Raw genomic sequence first — 17,430 nt, 5'->3', positions numbered from 1 at the left:
CCTTCGTTGACGTACTTGTCATATTTTTCATTCCTCATCTCCCTATTTGTTTCTCTGGCTTCAGCCAGCCAATCTTAGAAGGTGGAATTGCTCTTCCAATTCTGAACTGTCTTCACCTCCTCAACAGGTTCTGAATCACGGTCAACTTCATTCATGTCTGATTCCTCCTCAGCGTGGATATTTTCCATGTGCCTTTTTAGATTAGACTTCCGTCCAAACATTGTCACACTGGTGACAAGCATGGACAAATCATCATTTTTTTGCAGTTCATTCGGCCACAGTGGTATAAGAGTTGCAGCTCAGTCAACTCAATCGATGTAGAATTTTCAAGATCTTGAAAACTTTTTCAAGCAGTGGCCGCAATGCTGAAAACAGGCACTTCATCCATCCGCTTTGGCAATGGCGTGAGTAGCACGTGCATTATGTACATGTTCACCAGAATTCCTCCAACGCGACGATCGCGAAAACCCATCACCGGGTTTCGAAAATGCATCAACGTTGGATACCGGATCTGATGGAACGCCATCACCGCTGGTGAATATACATGTACATGTACGTCACCAGCTGACGGGTGCACCGGTGATCACCGATCGTGAATATGCATCACTCATTGCTAATGCACATTGACCGATTCGGTAATCGCATTAAAATAAATGCCTCTTTGGCGTTCCATAGCCACGTGATGTACAGATTACATGGATTGTCCACACAGTGCATTGCATTCCACGCGCGACCCCGTTGCTCTATGCTGCAACTCCCAAGCACACTTCCAACTTATTTCCCCAAAATCTTCCTCGGAGTCGATCCTACTTTCAGTCGCACATATAACCCTTACATTCGACCCACACAGACCCCCAACTCATACTGCATGTGTCCCACCAAACCACACACCGAAAGGCTGTGTCTGGTCACGGCACAGCGAGGTCAATTACCTCCGCTCACCTCAGTTTTACCCCGAAAGAATAACCGGTATGTGTAGATTTCCTAGCCATCCAGAGAATAAGTGTTGTACACAACCCAATGTATCAAGAAAGGCTCACCCTTTCCTTCGTTGACTAAGTCCCCCCTAGCTCACACACGAACAGCCTTTCACCCTCCCGCCCGCAAACTTCTCGGACTTTATCGCTCTCCAGAAACGAAGTCAGCGAAGACCAAGTGTGTACAAAATCCCCATAGACTTTTCTTCCATAGACTTCCTACAGTATGAATTATTCATGGCCACCCCCAATCCAGTGCTCCCATTGGCTAAGACGCGGACCCAAAAGTTTATATAAATCGACCAGCTCCACAGGTCAGCAACGGTCATTCCCGGTGTTCCGAGTGGGCAGCCTTGGCTAAACAACTCCGATGTGAACAACCTTTCTATCACCCCCGAATAAATAGCTCAGATTTGGATGAGCACTACTTGAATAATATCCAGCCTTACTAGTAGCAGTTGCTCATTGTAAATATGGAGAAGATGTAAATAATTCTTCGGAATAAAACAGTAGTGTGTGTATAAGTCAGTCCTCCATGGTCAGTCCAATGACTTTCTATTTATGATAACGCCTCTCTACCCTAAGAGAGAGGTTACGATACCATACTTACGGAAGCCAGTACTACTGAATAGCCATTTGAAAGCAATAAAATGACCTAAAAGGTCAAATTTAGCAGGGAAATTATTGCAATACACCCCGCTACAGACGTTCAAAAGCTCGTCAGATGACAAGATTGCTGGTACTGGAGTTGGCATGGTGGCTTACTTAACCGGGTTACTGTTCAGGATAATTTATGCCAAAGGTGAACTTCCTGTTTTCTGTTGAATGTGTACTTTGTACTCGACCCGTGCATGTCCCGCATTTGTAATCTGGGACGTCAGTGAAGTAACATCTTCGTGTACATCAGCACAGGTAATATCACAAATTTGCCACTATTAATATAGGGTGTAGTAAATTAAAAAACAAAAAGAAATGTCAAATTCTAAATGGGTTAAGCTCTGCCAATATTTTAGACCATTTATATCTCGGAAGAATTGTTAAAAATGCTTACCCAACTTAAAGAAATGGATTGAAAATTTATTACAAAAAGTGCAGAGTCATGCAAATCGGCATGTTTTGGTTACAAGTTCCATTTCTTTTCCATTGGTTTTAAATCGCAGTTTTGTTTGGTTTTCCTTTTATTTTTGCTGTTGTATGATCTGATCTGTACATGTAACTAAAGCAAGTTCGATACAATGCTAGCAATTCCTAAGGGTTGTGTTTATGACACTTTCAGCAATTTAATTTTGTCTGTTCACTAACAGATTGGGACCAAGTGTTCTCAGTGGAACATCACAGAACTGATACAAAAGGTGAAATTTCAAACCGTAGCTTGTTTATATAGCCAGGGCCTTTTTCTTTTTTTCAACTGACAGTGAGTTCATCTTGAGAGACATGGCACTCCCTGCCACATTCAGGAAGCTTGTAGCTACCAAACTGTCACAACACTTCAAGGATGCAGTGACTTTGCAGACTGTTCCCATGCTTAAACCAGGACCCAAGGATATCTTGGTTCGCAACAGGTACTTATAAATTAGAATTGTTTTTCCTCACCTCAAGGAAACATTCTCACCTCAAGAAAAACATTCTCACCTCACCTTAACCCTGAGATTGGTCTAGTGCGGAAAAAGGCCTTGTGAGAGGGATTTAATTTGTCTTTTGTTTACAAGGATAAAACATCACAAGCTGATGTCATCAACACGTGGGATTATTTTCCCAGTTTGGGTAGTATAGATGCTTGAAGCTGGTTATTAATTGGAGTTTGTTGTGTCTGATGATTTTAGGTGCATTTTTAATGTAACAGATTTGTTGGGATAAATGCAAGTGACATCAACAAAACAGCTGGCCGATACAGCTTAGACGATAAGCCTCCTTTTGAAATTGGATTTGAGGTAAGTGTTAAATGCTGTTTTGTCTTGCAGAAATAAAGCAGTGAACTCAGACAGTGATAAAGGGTGGATCCAAATTATTTGGGGGGGGCACTATTTTTGTTTGTGGGATTCCGAAATTTCTTTTTATAACCTCTATGGCCCATCCACCTGAGGGTAAGGCAAAAGTTTAGGGCTGCTTACACACTTTGATATAATATAAAACCCCCCACAAAACCCCAGACCGATAAAAATAATGTGCAACCATGTAAGACAGCATTGTCGTTATACAGTAAATTGCTTACCAGCATATTTATTTAGGGCGAGCCAAATCAGTAAACTAATATAAAATATACGCAAATTAAAAATGACAACGTACTTGTATATATGACACACACACGTATAAGTAATACAGAGAGCAAAACATCGAGTAATGTATATAAAAATAGAGAGTAAGACACAAATATAGAAACCTGTGTATGATGTAAACAAAAGTTGAAAAAGCTCAGGTTTAAAAACTGGAAAAGACTCAATTTGCATGAGAGTATTTGGCAGATCGTTCCACATTTTAGCCCCAGAAACAGCAAAGCTTGAGCGCAGGCTGTACGTCTTGAAAGGGAACCCTTGCTTATGCAATAATACCAGCATGTACGGTATATCCGTCAGTACCAGCATACTTAGTGGTAATAATATTCGCTTCAGTTGTATGGCACAATTATAGCTGAGCAAAACAAGCAAGAACTGTGCCACTTTACAGAATGGCTTTACCACACCCTCTTATTCTACTGTGGATGTTTACACTATTTTTCTTGCATGGAGCATGCTGGGTAATTCATTCCAACTTTGTGTACTCCAGTGAATTTTATAACTTAAATCATGGGGTGTTTTTTGGATTAATTTTCAGTCTGTTGGCGAAGTTGTTGATCTGGGTAGTGAAGTGAAAAATGTCAAGATTGGTCAAGGTGTGTGCTTCATGCATAATGGAGCTTTTTCTGAATATCAGGTAAGTGTGTAAAACTGTAACCCCTGTATCAGGTTAGACATTTTCAGAAGGAAAATACTATTTTCTAAAGTGAGAAAAGGTTTAATTTAATAGAAAAAAGAATGCTTAATAAGATGTTGATTTCAGTTGTTGTGCAGCAATTAATTATTGTGCACTATACTTATATTTAAGATCTTAAGCTCTTGACAAAGACTCCTTTGAAAATAGCAAGTAAGAGAACGGAAGGCTTGAAACTGTCTTGGTGTGTTTGTAGGTTCTTCCAGCTAAGATGGCCAGTCCAATCCCATCCATTCAACCTGAGTACACAGCATTGTTGATAAGTGGCATGACAGCAGATATCAGTCTGAGGGAGGTAAGATCAGGTGATCTATTACATCTGCTTTACAGTTACATCAAGGTGTAACAAACATTGTCTGACATATTTAGATATCTTAACCACTACCTGCTGGGTAGATTTCTCTTGAGCGGGATGTGATGGTGGAACCTTTTCAAAATTTTCTGTTTTCAAAATTCTTTAAAAACTCATATGTTCATTTACTGGTCATTTACACCCACGTGAATGACTCTCTGGTGCCTACTCTAAGCTGTCAGGCAACCTTCATTGACGCCCGAGTATTCACCCAGGCCTGCAGCCCTGTAAAAGAGAGCCCAGAATTGTGAAGTGTTGCATAATTTCCTTTGTTCCGGTGAATGCCAGTTGCGTCTTTTCATACGCAGCTGGATTAGCGAGCAGTGGCGCTGTGTTGCTCATCAATGGGCCCCTGGAGCACTTTTGTCCCCGGTGCTAATCTGCGGGCGCACTGTGCCCAAAACAGTGGTATACTGTTTCAAAACAGTGGCGGATTACCTTTGAAAAATGGAAGTTGAAAAATTATGGCAATTCCCAGCAGCAGGTCCTTTGTTCCGAGTACAGTCTTTTGTTACACAGACCAGTTCCTTTTTCCGAAACCGGGCACCCCGGCTCTGCGTATAAACACATGGTGCCCAAAACCGGGCTTCCCGGCAGGAAGTGGTTAAGTGTGCCTCAATGTTAACAGTGCCAATCTTCAGGGATATCAGCCTCAGGAAGGTTAAGTCATGTGACTTGGGATGACATCTGTTATATCAAGGTGTAACAAACATTGACATTTCTAGATAAACATGCATTATTGTTGATTGGATGTGGTGATGTATGCTAAATATAAGAAGGGGAGACATTTAAATATGTGTTCAAACTTTCCCTGAGTTATTGAGAATCAGTAAATTTGGTTGAAAATTAAGTGGTCTCATTACAACTTCAACTGTCCTAATTATATCGGATATCAGTACTGTCAAAATTCAAGAGTTTAGAATTTCGACTCCGTCTAATATTCAGTAATGGGTCAACCTGTCTTTGCATATGCAAATTTGGAAATAATTGTTCGTATTGATGTGTTTCAGGTGGGAAGGATTAAGCAAGGAGAAACGGTGCTTGTGACAGGTTGGTTACTATGTATTCACATCTGTCTTAAATCATTACTTCAATACGATGTGTTATTTGTTTGGCCTCACAATTTAGCATCTTTCACAGTCTTCTCCAGGGAGAAGGAAGAACCTTGCTGCTTCATTGCACAAATCAGTCACTCATTATAAAACAGTACACTGTCAATTATCTAAATCCTGTGGAGTTTAATGTTGATGATGTGTAATAAATGCCAAGATTCTTGCCATTAAGGACAGTTATATGCTTAATGGTTGCTCTTCTACATGCAACTTTGTAATCATGAGGCATAAAATGCAAATGGGAAGATTGGAATAAGGAGAGGGGTCCCTGTTTCATCTTGGGATGTTTCTTCTTTCTTTCAGCTGCTGCTGGAGGTACCGGGCAGTTTGCGGTGAGTATCATTATGTCCTGATTCAAACTAATTCTGGATAAATTGCTTAGATATGTTCAGCAAAGAGCTTTATTTCTGGGCTCAATTTTACAGCACTGCATAACACATGCTAAAGGAGGCTCCACGCATTTCATGGAGACTGTAAGCAATAAGAACAGCCAATAGCTTGCTAACCTTGGAGGAAAAATTTGTTTTAACTTAGAAATGTAACAATAGAAATCTCTGTGCATGCACAACCTTTAGCACAATCATGCAAAACACCGCCATGAAATAGTGTTTAAGGTGAGCAATCTTTTCTGCTAAGTTAGCATGATTTTTCTGCTAACTGTAAAGCAGGTCCATGAAATTAGACTCAGATTATGCCATCACTTGCATTGAAAGACTATGTTGTTAATTTCCCAAAATAATTATCTTGTTGCCGAGCTGGGATTACAGGTTTTGCTCTCTTTTTCTGTCGACCTGCTACAGGTTCAGTTTGCTAAACAAGCTGGATGCCATGTGATAGGAACATGCTCATCGGATGCCAAAGCTGAATTCCTGAAGGTGGCTGGTCATTTGTTTCTTAATTTTTGTAAGGGTGGAAAGACCGCTTCCAATGCAAGTGGAAGTTACATTATGTGATGGATAAATCATTGTGAAGATTTAAGAGTTTTTTTTTCAGTTTTAAGAGTTTACTGTCTTGCTAATAACAGCCTAAACCTTTTTTCCTGGCAGTACGCTTTCCTTGATAGTTTCTAAGGAAAAAATCTTTTCCCTTTCTTCTTATAGAGTCTTGGCTGTGACAGGCCTATCAATTACAAGTCAGAAAACTTGGCAGATGTTCTGAAGAAAGAATACCCAGTAAGTGTAGAGCTGTCTGCTTTGATCTTTGTTTTTCCTGTTGTGTTCTTTTCTTACTGGTGGATTTTTTTGATGGTTGGTTTTCTTGAAATCAGTTTAGCCATTGTCTGCTTGTGTAGCTGGAAGATTTTGAGAATCTTGACTTGTTTCTAATGTGTCACTTTGCTTTCATTTCAGACAGGGGTTGATGTAGTCTATGAGTGTGTTGGTGGAGATATATTTCATACTTGCCTTCGCAGGTAACGACTCTAACGTTTGCGGATTTATTTCATGAGTGAAACCCAGACATTCCTGTCTTCAAAGCATGAAGCAGCTTAGGCAGGTTAAAATTAAGAACTCTGAATAATAGAAGCCTCATGAGAAAATGTTGAAATTAGACTTCATGTGTTTTGGTGTGGATAGTCAATATGGGTCATATGTAATTACATATTACATTGTGCACTGCCAGAATATTTACAGAAGCGACAAGAGAGGTTTCAGCTGTGTCCCCAATGGATAGGGTCTATGTTGTTTGTAATTATTTATGTCTAGTTTGGCGCCAAAAGGACGTCTTATCACCATTGGCTTTATCTCTGGATACAAGGAAGATGCCATTGCAGCACCAACAATTCATCCAAAAGAAGTGCTTGGGGTAAGGGTTTTGTATTACATTGTATTTAAATGTGCCAAATTTATGTGAATTGATAGAGCAAATTTTGTGTGATCAGGAGTACATGTACATGATTGGGCTTCATTTTGAAAATGTTCTGCTTGTCTTAAAGCTCCTATCGAAGTCGGCCAGCATAAGTGGTTTCTTCCTATTTACATACACTGACCAATGGCGGGCGTCGTTCATCAGACAAGCTGATCTCTTTGCCAAGGGGTCACTCAAAGTAGGAGTTGATCTTGGTACGAACAGCGACAAAGGACCCTTCAAGGGAGTAGAGGGAGTTATGGATGCCATTGATGTAAGTGAGATTGATTGCTCAGTCTTGTTTATGATAGAATTGCTGACATAATGCAGTTTTACTGATTGTGATTTCAAGATTGTTTCTGGTTTTTAGACTTTTCCAATGTGAATTCTAAAGTCAAACATCCTCTTGAATTTTTCTCATTTCTTTTTTTTATTTCTTGCAGTATCTGTATAGTGGCAAAAATAAGGGCAAGGTTGTCGTGGAGATGAATGCTCCCCTTCCAGCTGCTGGACTGTGATTGGACATTCACTGAAATCAAAGGCTTCCAATTGGTCATTCTCTAACACTAAAAGGCTGTGATTGGCTAGTCAGAGAAATTCAAGACTTTCAATAGGTCAGTCTCAAGCACTGAAGCATTTTGATTGGCTAGTCAAGGAAATTGAAGTTTTTCAATGCTTAGGTCAGGTAGCACTATTGATGATTGGCTAGTAAGTGAAATTATATATGGACTTCTAATGGACCAATTGTGCCCAATCAGTCACTTGACCTAGATTGGGTATCAAACATCAACAAACATGTTATCATTCCATAGTTACGTGTCACATGAGTGTCATTTACAAAAAATAAGCAGATGATCTGTAAAGTACTCGGACTACTGATGTGCTGAGTGCTATTCCGAAACTCGGCTTTATTGTTAGTAAACAACACTTAAAACACACTTTACTAAGGAAGGACACCATATTTGTTGATGTTTCACGCCTACAATAGGTCATGTGACGTAGTAGGCACAATCAACCTGTTGGTTGGGGTTAATACATCTGAAGATGACTGATCAACTGACGGTATAGAAATTGTGTCAATTGAAGGGATTCAGAGACATTGGAAAATTACTGAAATTTTTTAAATGTCAAATCAGTTGGAATAAGAGGTTTGAAAATTTGATCAGAGTAGGAAATAGGAAATGTATCAGCTATTTTTTTATCAAAGGAAGTGTGAAAATTGGTTTGTTGCTACATACAAGTCATATCTCGTTTTAATGTATATGTAGTAAAATTTGAAATTTTTTACTTTCAGTGGTTTTAAAAAGATAGATATTTTGATTGAGTACATGTAGAATTTAAACAGTTCATGAGAACAGCGTTCTTTCTTGTGCACATGTTGAAGGCAGTACAAGTGAACCATGATGAATGCAACCTTTACATTTTGCAGAGTGTAAAAGCAACTCATCTGAACCATATTTCTGATGCAGAAACATTATGGATCACATCAAACAAAAGACACTTTTTCCCACAATGCACTGTAGTAAGCGTTATGTTTTAGGTCTATTGAAACTATCAGAAAGTGATTAAACTACATCCATGCGGATAATGGTGGCAGGTTCCAAAAAAAAATAACATGTACAAACCCCGGCCCCCAAATTCCTCAAAATCTCCACTTTTTTATGGATTATGAACTTGGTCCAGGAAGCCTGAAGCACTGCAGGCCCATGTTGTCATGGCAGCAGTACTAAAAGTTATGAAAAGTAAGCCATGTGTAATACATGTACACCCATCAACAAAGACCATCATGCTAGTGGTGGACTTTATGTAAGAAATGTGGATTGCACAGGGAGTGTTGGATTTTGATGGATTTGATCCAGTGACTAGTAAAAGACAGTAGTTAACTGGAAAGTAAAAAACCATTTAACACACGGGCGCAATGAAAGTTTCTCCCTTTCAATGAACAATTTTATTGCCACTTCACACAACAAGAGTTATTTTCAAGAATTCAGGGAGCTCTAAAGTATATGCAGTAGGAGATTTAATTGTGTGTAGTTCTCGATGGTTTACTGAAATTACCAGACAAAAATGAGCTATTCCGAATAGTGTCCAAACAATTGGAAATCATCCTAAAATGGTGACTAAATGCCCAGTTTATATATCAACTGGTTTGCAAAGTCCAATGTTGGCTCATTCCCACTTGAAGTGTATGTAGATGACACATGGTGGACAGATGCTGGCATGCTCATGATGGCCCAGGATGAGAAGTGATTTAGCCATCGCAGACTGCTCTCCACATGGTGGGGTAATCTAGGTGGTGTGGTCTCGGCTGCTGCCTTCCGTGTGTCTAGTGACCCTGTCTCCTTGTATAGCCGGCAATTGCAGTACATCTTAGTGAGTGGCATCTTCTCATATTGTCCATTTGAAAGGAGAATCTTTATGTATACAGCCTTGTTGCCCGAGGGCTTAGAAATTCAGCTTGGTACGTCTCCAATGGCGCCTCTTAGCGTTGTATCTGTAGAAGGAAAAAACATTAGAACGATGTGACTGCACCCCTGCATGTTACATGTACATGTACATGTAACAGAAGTACTGAATCCTACTAAATGCAAAGTCATCCATGAACCCTTCAATGTGATCCTTACAATGGCAGAGAATGAGATTTTAATTTATAAAACAAGTGTTCCAGGAGAGTTTTTCTGTACAGCATCCTTAACTCTTGATGCGTCTTCTGTAGCAAGTGACAATGTGCATTTTGAACGTTTTACATTCAAACCAAACCAAGTTTCCCATGGTTTATGCTTTAGTGCATCACATTTGCCATGTTTCCACGGATAGGATTAAAACACTGATTTTTATAAGACTGCAACAAGTGTAATCAGTAGCCTTGGGCTTCTGTGATACTTGGTAGTACCGTAAGACATCTAAGGCTGAGTCAATTGGAATAATTCACTATTTGAATGTTCGACCTTGAATTTGATCGAATATCCGAATATTCGGTTGCACGGACCGGCAAACTGTTAATGAACAAACCATATACAAAGTTAGTTTCAATACCACACAAATTTGTACATTATGATTTATATAATAGCTTCTCCCATCTAGGAGTACATCCAGCCACAATGTAGCAAGATTTAAAGAGATGAACAAGACTTATAGCCCTGTCGAAAATTACGATTCCTTTTAAATTGTTCACATTTAAAGCAAAAGAAAACTTTCCCTTTTCATGAATTTTGCACTCGAATATTCTAATATGAAAAATAATATTTGAATATTCGACAATCGATTGAATATTCAGTTATTCGGATATTCGGCACAGCCTTTAAGACATCTTGTTACCTGATTTTATTGCCAGTCCTCATGCGTACCCATTGTGGAATGGGACGATTCTGCTTCTGTTTCTTGGCAAGCTTCTGCTTGATCTTGAATGTCTTGTGAGCCGGCTGTTAAGACAAAAGTTACTGGAGTTCAGTTGTTAGTTAATAACTTTACATCAGGATTATTTTGGTAATTACTAATACTTTTGGGGAAGAAAGGCAAGAAATACTGGCAAAATACTAAAAGGAAGTCACTAACCATTACAACAAAATCCAGGTTTCTAGGGTGTCGTCGTGGCTTTATTTTTGCAACACTTAAACTTTCAGAATATGACAGCATGTAACTGACATGCCTGAACAATCATGACAGTTGCCAATAGGCCCCCCCGCCACGTTCAACCATGCTAGAGAAGTAGAGTTCAACTTCAACATGCTAATTACAAAAAACCCAGTGCATAGCCCATTTAGATTTAGGCTCATATTAGCCTTACAGTTCAGTCCAAATCCTTCTATTTCAATATGATTTTACATCCTACCTTCACCTTCTGACCCTCCATAGGCAGCTTGCTAGGCATTGCTACAAAAACTGCAACTACTTTCTAGGCCCTAGGCTAGGCGGTTAGTCCAACGTTATACCTTTGATTAGGTATAATATGCTCTGTAGTTTTTACAGACGTAAATTCCAAGATATCCAGCATTGGACACGCTCAACGCAAGTGACTGACATACAACATAGGCTAAATAGGCACCATTTAACTTCACAAGTGTACAGCACAATCAAGCATGGTGAACTAAACATGCTAAATCGAATGTTATCGTGTACGTGTACGAGGCCGTGTATGATGTAGACGATTAGAAGCCGCTGCAATCACACTTACTCGCAGCAATCAATTCGAAATTTTACATTCAATCAATCCTGAAAAATCTCCCAAATAAATAACCGCTTATATTTGTCGATGATACTTGTTATTATAGAGGATAATTTGCAATAATTTATCACCATTTTTGAGTAGTCAGTGAACCAGATAAACCAGCAAGAGGGAAAGGACTATTTAGAGCGCCCTCTATAACGTGATAGTTGAGGGCGCTATGATTTCATGAGACCACTGATATCTCTAGTTATGCCATAATCAGGAGGCATTCGAGAAATATTTCTATGAATCCCGAAATTGGGACTGAAGTTTCCGATTCGGAGTATTTCTTTCACAAAAAGACCCAAATTGCGGGCCTATTTTGGATAGAGGCGGGCGGCTACATTCAGAAATGAGCCTTAGTTTTGGGGGCATCTTCCTTCAAAGGCGAATAAAAAAAATTTTCGTGGCTAACTCCCATGGACTTGAAACGAAAAGTGATCTTCTGGCTATATTCTTGAACTTCCAGTAAGAAAACGGAGGCCAACCTCTTCACGAGAATCAACAGGCGGCGCTATTTCGGTCCGATTTTGCACTGTTTTCGGGCGCGTATTTGGTGTAGTGCAATCCTACCGTGGGACCGCTCCATTTTTTAAATGGGGAGTGCCATTCACCAATTTTAAAAATGACATTCTATGAGCTCTGGTAAATTAAAAAAATAGTAAATGATGATTATCTATTAAAGTTGAACCAATGAGAGAGGAAACTCCTATCTAATAACCATAAAAAATGTCGCTTTTGTAGCTTTGGAAAGATTATAAATTTACCTTCCCGAAAATTTCAATTCATCCGTAAAGCTAGAAAATCAAAAAGTAATTGTCCTTTTAAAATAGATTTGACTAAATTTAAACTTTAAGGGAAAGAAAACTTCTTATTTTTTCAAAGGGTTTCCAAATAGTCCCTATATGATATAGTCTAATTATTTGAATATGAGTCCCGTCACATTTCTTTCCTGTTTAGGTTTGTTTTTCATGGCGGATGTGTGGTTGACATGTGTTGCTATAATCAAAAGTTGAGTGGCGCTATAACCAAAATGTCTTCCAGTTGTGGATGCTGTGTTCCGCGCCTAAACTTTGTTGCGTTTCAGTCTCAGCCCTGTAATGCTCGCTAGTTTAACGTTATACCATTTTCCGAAATGCATAGACATCGAAGTTTTGCATTCGATGGTTCCAGCCAAAAGATTGTGGGTTACTGTGAAAAGTAAGGATAAGTTAGAAGTTCACATCTGGAGTTTGTTTTTGGGGCCGCCTAGGACTCGGGACCACGGTGAGCTGCTGTATGGTACATGTACGTCGTGCATGACTCGCGGATACTGCAGCACACAGAAAGTGTCTACAGCCGTAAAGGGGGTACCAAAATGAATGGAGGTAACAAGCAAGACTTTATATTTGATTTTGACCTGGTGAGTATGGGGATAACATTTTGAATTAAATTTTAAAAATAAATATAGAGAAAAAATGTTTCATTCTGACTGCCCATTCTCATGCATCATAGGCCCCCATCATCTCAATACAAGTCAGTCATATTACAGAAATGCTGGAAAGACACGGATTCTGGACTGAGAAACATTTTCCGATGTTGTTGGGAAATACTTAGAAAATTCTCTTCACTCCCCATAGCCTTTGTACACAACTGCTGAAATGGAGTCAGGATGCAACATTTTTTCCTTATTTTGTAATAATTCGTGACTTGTCCGAGGCAGATACCAGCATGAATACTGCACTTGGAATTTATTCATACTTCATTGGAATTGGACTGTGTGAAATGAATGTTGACTCGTCCTTACGTTAACCCGAGAATTATGGGGTTAATTAGTATGACGGGCATGACAAACCTCGTACTCCTTGACCATAGTTCTAGGGGTAAGACTTGGTATGTTAGACTTGAACACTTAACATTTGTAATTTGCTTGGTAGGCCTAATGATTTTTGACATTTTTGACTTCGACCATGTCAACAATAGTCAAGTGGTACATGTAGGCCTAGTATGAAATTCAAAGGCAGTTATGGTCATACTCATAGGCCTATGGCTCATTCTGGCAAAGTTTACATTAGGGAGTAGTGGTGACAAGGCGAAGTGGGAATACCTAGAGTGAAATGGCGATGTGGTTAGAGGCGAAGTGGTCAGGGCTAAGTGGAAGTGGGGCGAAGTGGCTGCAAAGCCGTCTGTGCTATTGTGCTTGCATTGTCATGATTATAATTGTGACTTGATGTTGATATGGAGGGAGAGCTGTTCCTGTATGATGAGCATAATGTGCTCCTGTACAAGTTTCATTGTTATTGAATTTACATGTACATGTACATACATGTACAAGAAGTGTGCGCTGTGATGGGGCGCTTTACAAGCACTGTGTTCTCAAGACGACATTTCCATCTTTTTCCTTGGGGAATTTTAAAGAAATTGCTAAGAAAAAGAATGCTGGATAAAATTTACTTCATTTTGCTATGCATGCTTCAGTGGTATCATAACTACATACATGTACATGGGGTTTTTAGGCTTTACAACGTGTTTTGTAACAAGTGCCTTTTTCTGTTAACGAGTGTTTCTTTATTCACAAGTGCCTGTATTGTCCATTATCTGATGTTGGGCAAACTTAAGAATTTTTGTGGGCATCTACATGTATTGTGAAAAGCAATGCCGTGAAAAAGACGGTTGTGTTCAGTTTAAAAGTGTAATGATCGCAGAATGTTGAATGCAATCCTGAAATAGCATCTGAAGGTTGCTAAACCTTGGTGTCACCTGACCTGAAGCCGTGGAGTTCCTAATCAAATTGTTGAATCAGATCACTGAATGCAAGCTGTTGGTGTTTTGAAATCCAATACATTCACTGGTTCTTTGCATTTATAATGCTAACTACCGGTACCGGTAGATGCAGTGTATAAAGTATTTGATTGTGCCTTGTTCAGCGACTGTAATTCCTCTTTGGCAGTGTTTTGAAGCAAGATTTTTTGTGTTCTTGGACTGGCCGTAACCTGTCATCGTTTTGTGGACGGGTTCTGCTCATGGTTCAAGATACCCTACTGATGCATATTGGGCCTAAGGTACACTGTACATGTGATACCTGTATGTGGAGGGAGGGACAAAACATGTCATCTCCATGACCGTATTGGTGGGGGAGTGTCTTTGTGAATCACTCACAACTTTGCCTTTACAATGATTTGAAATCATGTATGGACAGATGATGCATTGAAAGAGTGTTCATTTCTCATCCATTTCTACTGGTGAATGAAAGGCACATGTGTAATGCATCCAACAAACATGTAGTATAAGACAACTGCCATGAGACACAAGTCCCATTTCCGTTCCTGATAACTTTATATTTGAAGAGATTTGAGTTGCTCAGTTAAGACACTACAGTATTTTTCATGAATTTCATGACAGGATCCGTATCAGAGTTTTATGAGGAATCATCTGAAGCATTATGGCTACTACACAGGTAAGACATTTAAAAAAGTACGGCTGTGTTATTGCTAGTTGCTGTGAAAGATTGCACAAATGTTTCAGACATTGAAATAAACCAAACAGTAACCGCTAGCATGTTGACATAATAAATCCCTCCATTCACCTGAATAAGAGCTCAAAGGTAAATTGAACTGGATCAGGGCACTGTCATCAATCAAAACCGCTGTCATCTTGTTTATAGTATCAGTGGCATGTTACTGGTGTTTACTGGAAGTGGAAACTCAGTGGTTCGGTATAGCATAAGTACTCACTACACAGAACATACCGGTATGGTGTATTTTAGAAAGAGAAAAATCACCTGGCATGTAGAATTTAGAGTTGTACTCAGAGCTATGTAAGCTTTTTAATAGTTTTTATCATCACAAAATGGCCATTTTATTTTGACTTAATTTTTTGGTTTCTTTCTTAAAACACATGCATTCAGACAACTGAGACAGACTGTTTGGAATTGTTTTTCAAGTTTGTGGATGCTATTGTATGTACATTTAGACTGTGAACATTGTGTTTGTCCCATGCATAGATTGTCCTGGCCTGCCCTTCATCTACATGTACATGTATGTTGAGGAGACAAATTTTCTATTGCTTGATAATTCTTGGACACATTGTCAGACAAAAAATTTGAACCCATTTCAGATTCGTCCTTATTTTGTCTGAACTTCATTACATGTTTAGCCCCAACAAGTGCATTCATGTACATAGGCCAACATGTGTACATGTACGAGTACAGTACTTTGCTATGTGTACACTGTACCACCTCCATGACCTCCTCTATGACCACCTGCATGACCACCTGCATGACCTTTTCTATGACCACCTGCATGACCACCTCCATGACTTCCATGACCTCCTCTATGACCACCAGCGTGACCACCTCCATGACCACCTGCATGACCACCTGCATGACCTCCTCCATGACCACCTGCATGACCACTTCCATGACCTCCTCAATGACCACCTGCATAACCTCCTCCATGACCACCTGCATGACTACCTGCATGACCTCCTCTATGACCACCTCCATGACCACCTCCATGACCACCTGCATGACCACCTGCATGACCACCTCCATGACTACCTGCATGACCTCCTCTATGACCACCTCCATGACCACCTCCATGACCACCTGCATGACCACCTGCATGACCACCTCCATGACCACCTCCATGACCACCTCCATGACCACCTCCATGACCACCTCCATGACCACCTCCATGACCACCTCCATGACCACCTCCATGACCACCTCCATGACCTCCTCCATGACCTCCTCCATGACCACCTGCATGACCACCTGCATTACCACCTCCATGACCTCCTCCATGACCACCTGCATGACCACCTCCATGACCACCTCCATGACCACCTCCATGACTTTACAAGCACTGCAGTCTCAAGGGCTAAATTGTTCTGGACACCACTGCTGTGGCACCCCCAATGAGTGACCATTGTGGCACTTCACATTTAGGCCAAAATTGATTTACATTCATAGGACTCTTGAAGTAATCAATACTACAGCAATGCCCTGCAACAGAGTGACCATCAAACTGTACGCTGATATCTACATATACCGGTACATACGTGCAAGTGTTTGTGCAGCGCCGTGTAGTGTGGAGCATACATGTAGTTTTGTACTCCAATTTCTACTATGGGTACTTGTTTGCACACTAAGTGGTTTTGACTTTTCTGGCAAATGAAATTATCCTCTTAATGTCAGGAAGACCTATGGTAAACATTTGGTGTACCATAGAAGTTGATCACCTACATGTACATGCATCATCCAGCCCAGCCAGCCTTTTCTTTTAGTTGAATAAAAATTGGCCTCCAGCATCCAGGGCCTTCAATGTTTTATTGAGCTGTGAAGAAAAGCTAATTACTCGCAGGTAGTAAATTCACATGCTGAGCCTTCAGTAACATACTCTTTATTAATCTTGTCTGTTGTGTACATGTATTGCAATGGCTTAAATGTTGCCAGAGACCTACCGTAAGTTGAATTATTAGCTCCATGGTCTGTTAGGCCTATAATCACCAGGGTTGTAGTCGAGTACAGGTGCATTCAGAGTACCAAGTTCTTTGCCAAATATTGAACTGGTTAGGAAGAGTAGACAGTGAACGCAAAGAGGCAACATTGCAAAATAAAATGACTTCACACCTTCATTATGTAATAAACTTTACATTTTATGACAATAAACGTTACATTTTTATTACAAAAATACTCGAAAAGTACTTAGCTGAGTACTTTTCAACTTTCAAGTACGTTTTGTCTTGAAATTTACTTTCTACAAAAGTGGGACTGTCTGAAGTGTTAAAATTTGTTTTGTAATCTCACCTTCGTGCATTCACCATCCAGTTCCCATGTTGTTCACCTTTATTCCTTCCAAGCCAGTTCACTATATGAGTGAACTTGATACTCAAATATTACACTGGTGATCACCTATCAGAATCCACTGCTGCTTATATGTATTTGATTGCCTTAAAGCATGGACAAATAATTTCTCCATGGTTTAAGTT

The 17,430-nt window shown here is 39.8% G+C and overlaps 2 protein-coding genes and 1 long non-coding RNA gene across 8 annotated transcripts in view; 2 read left to right on the top strand and 1 right to left on the bottom strand.

The window, feature by feature from the left end:
* Positions 1-1,290: 1,290 nt before the first annotated feature.
* LOC110975452 (prostaglandin reductase-3-like) lies at positions 1,291-10,104 on the top strand. 2 transcript variants are annotated; one of them, XM_022227966.2, is made up of 13 exons: positions 1,291-1,889; positions 2,393-2,539; positions 2,821-2,908; positions 3,789-3,887; positions 4,141-4,239; positions 5,307-5,346; positions 5,712-5,740; positions 6,209-6,283; positions 6,509-6,580; positions 6,758-6,819; positions 7,112-7,211; positions 7,342-7,527; positions 7,697-10,104. In XM_022227966.2, the coding sequence occupies exons 2-13, from the start codon at positions 2,412-2,414 to the stop codon at positions 7,769-7,771; spliced, it is 1,053 nt and encodes a 350-aa protein (XP_022083658.2). In that variant the 5' UTR covers positions 1,291-1,889; positions 2,393-2,411; the 3' UTR covers positions 7,772-10,104. The 2 variants fall into 2 exon arrangements, with proteins under 2 accessions (XP_022083658.2, XP_086986725.1); XM_087130599.1 differs by having other exon boundaries at positions 1,775-1,889; positions 2,282-2,539.
* LOC147795796 (uncharacterized) lies at positions 9,173-11,650 on the bottom strand. The gene is made up of 3 exons (XR_015423506.1): positions 11,550-11,650; positions 10,572-10,675; positions 9,173-9,747 (listed from the first exon to the last, which is right to left on the bottom strand). It is a non-coding gene; the product is annotated as an uncharacterized LOC147795796 (long non-coding RNA).
* An 812-nt stretch (positions 11,651-12,462) lies between these two features.
* LOC110975422 (uncharacterized) overlaps positions 12,463-17,430 on the top strand; it is a 29,219-nt gene continuing 24,251 nt past the window's right edge. For 4 of the 5 annotated variants that reach the window (XM_022227910.2, XM_087130854.1, XM_022227909.2 and 1 more), the window contains exons 1-2: positions 12,464-12,862; positions 14,842-14,896. In XM_022227910.2, coding sequence (XP_022083602.2) covers positions 12,746-12,862; positions 14,842-14,896 — 172 coding nt within the window. In that variant the 5' untranslated portion in view covers positions 12,464-12,745. Of the gene's footprint in view, positions 12,863-14,841; positions 14,897-17,430 lie in introns of all 5 variants that reach the window. The other variant, XM_087130855.1, reaches the window with a different exon arrangement.

The sequence above is a fragment of the Acanthaster planci genome, linkage group LG20, assembly GCF_054643075.1.
Source record: "Acanthaster planci isolate LZ-2023a linkage group LG20, COTS_SCS, whole genome shotgun sequence".
In the NCBI taxonomy this organism is placed as follows: Eukaryota; Metazoa; Echinodermata; class Asteroidea; order Valvatida; family Acanthasteridae; genus Acanthaster; species Acanthaster planci.
Note: the sequence above shows the minus strand (reverse complement) of the source record. Positions and strands in the feature narration are given on the sequence as shown.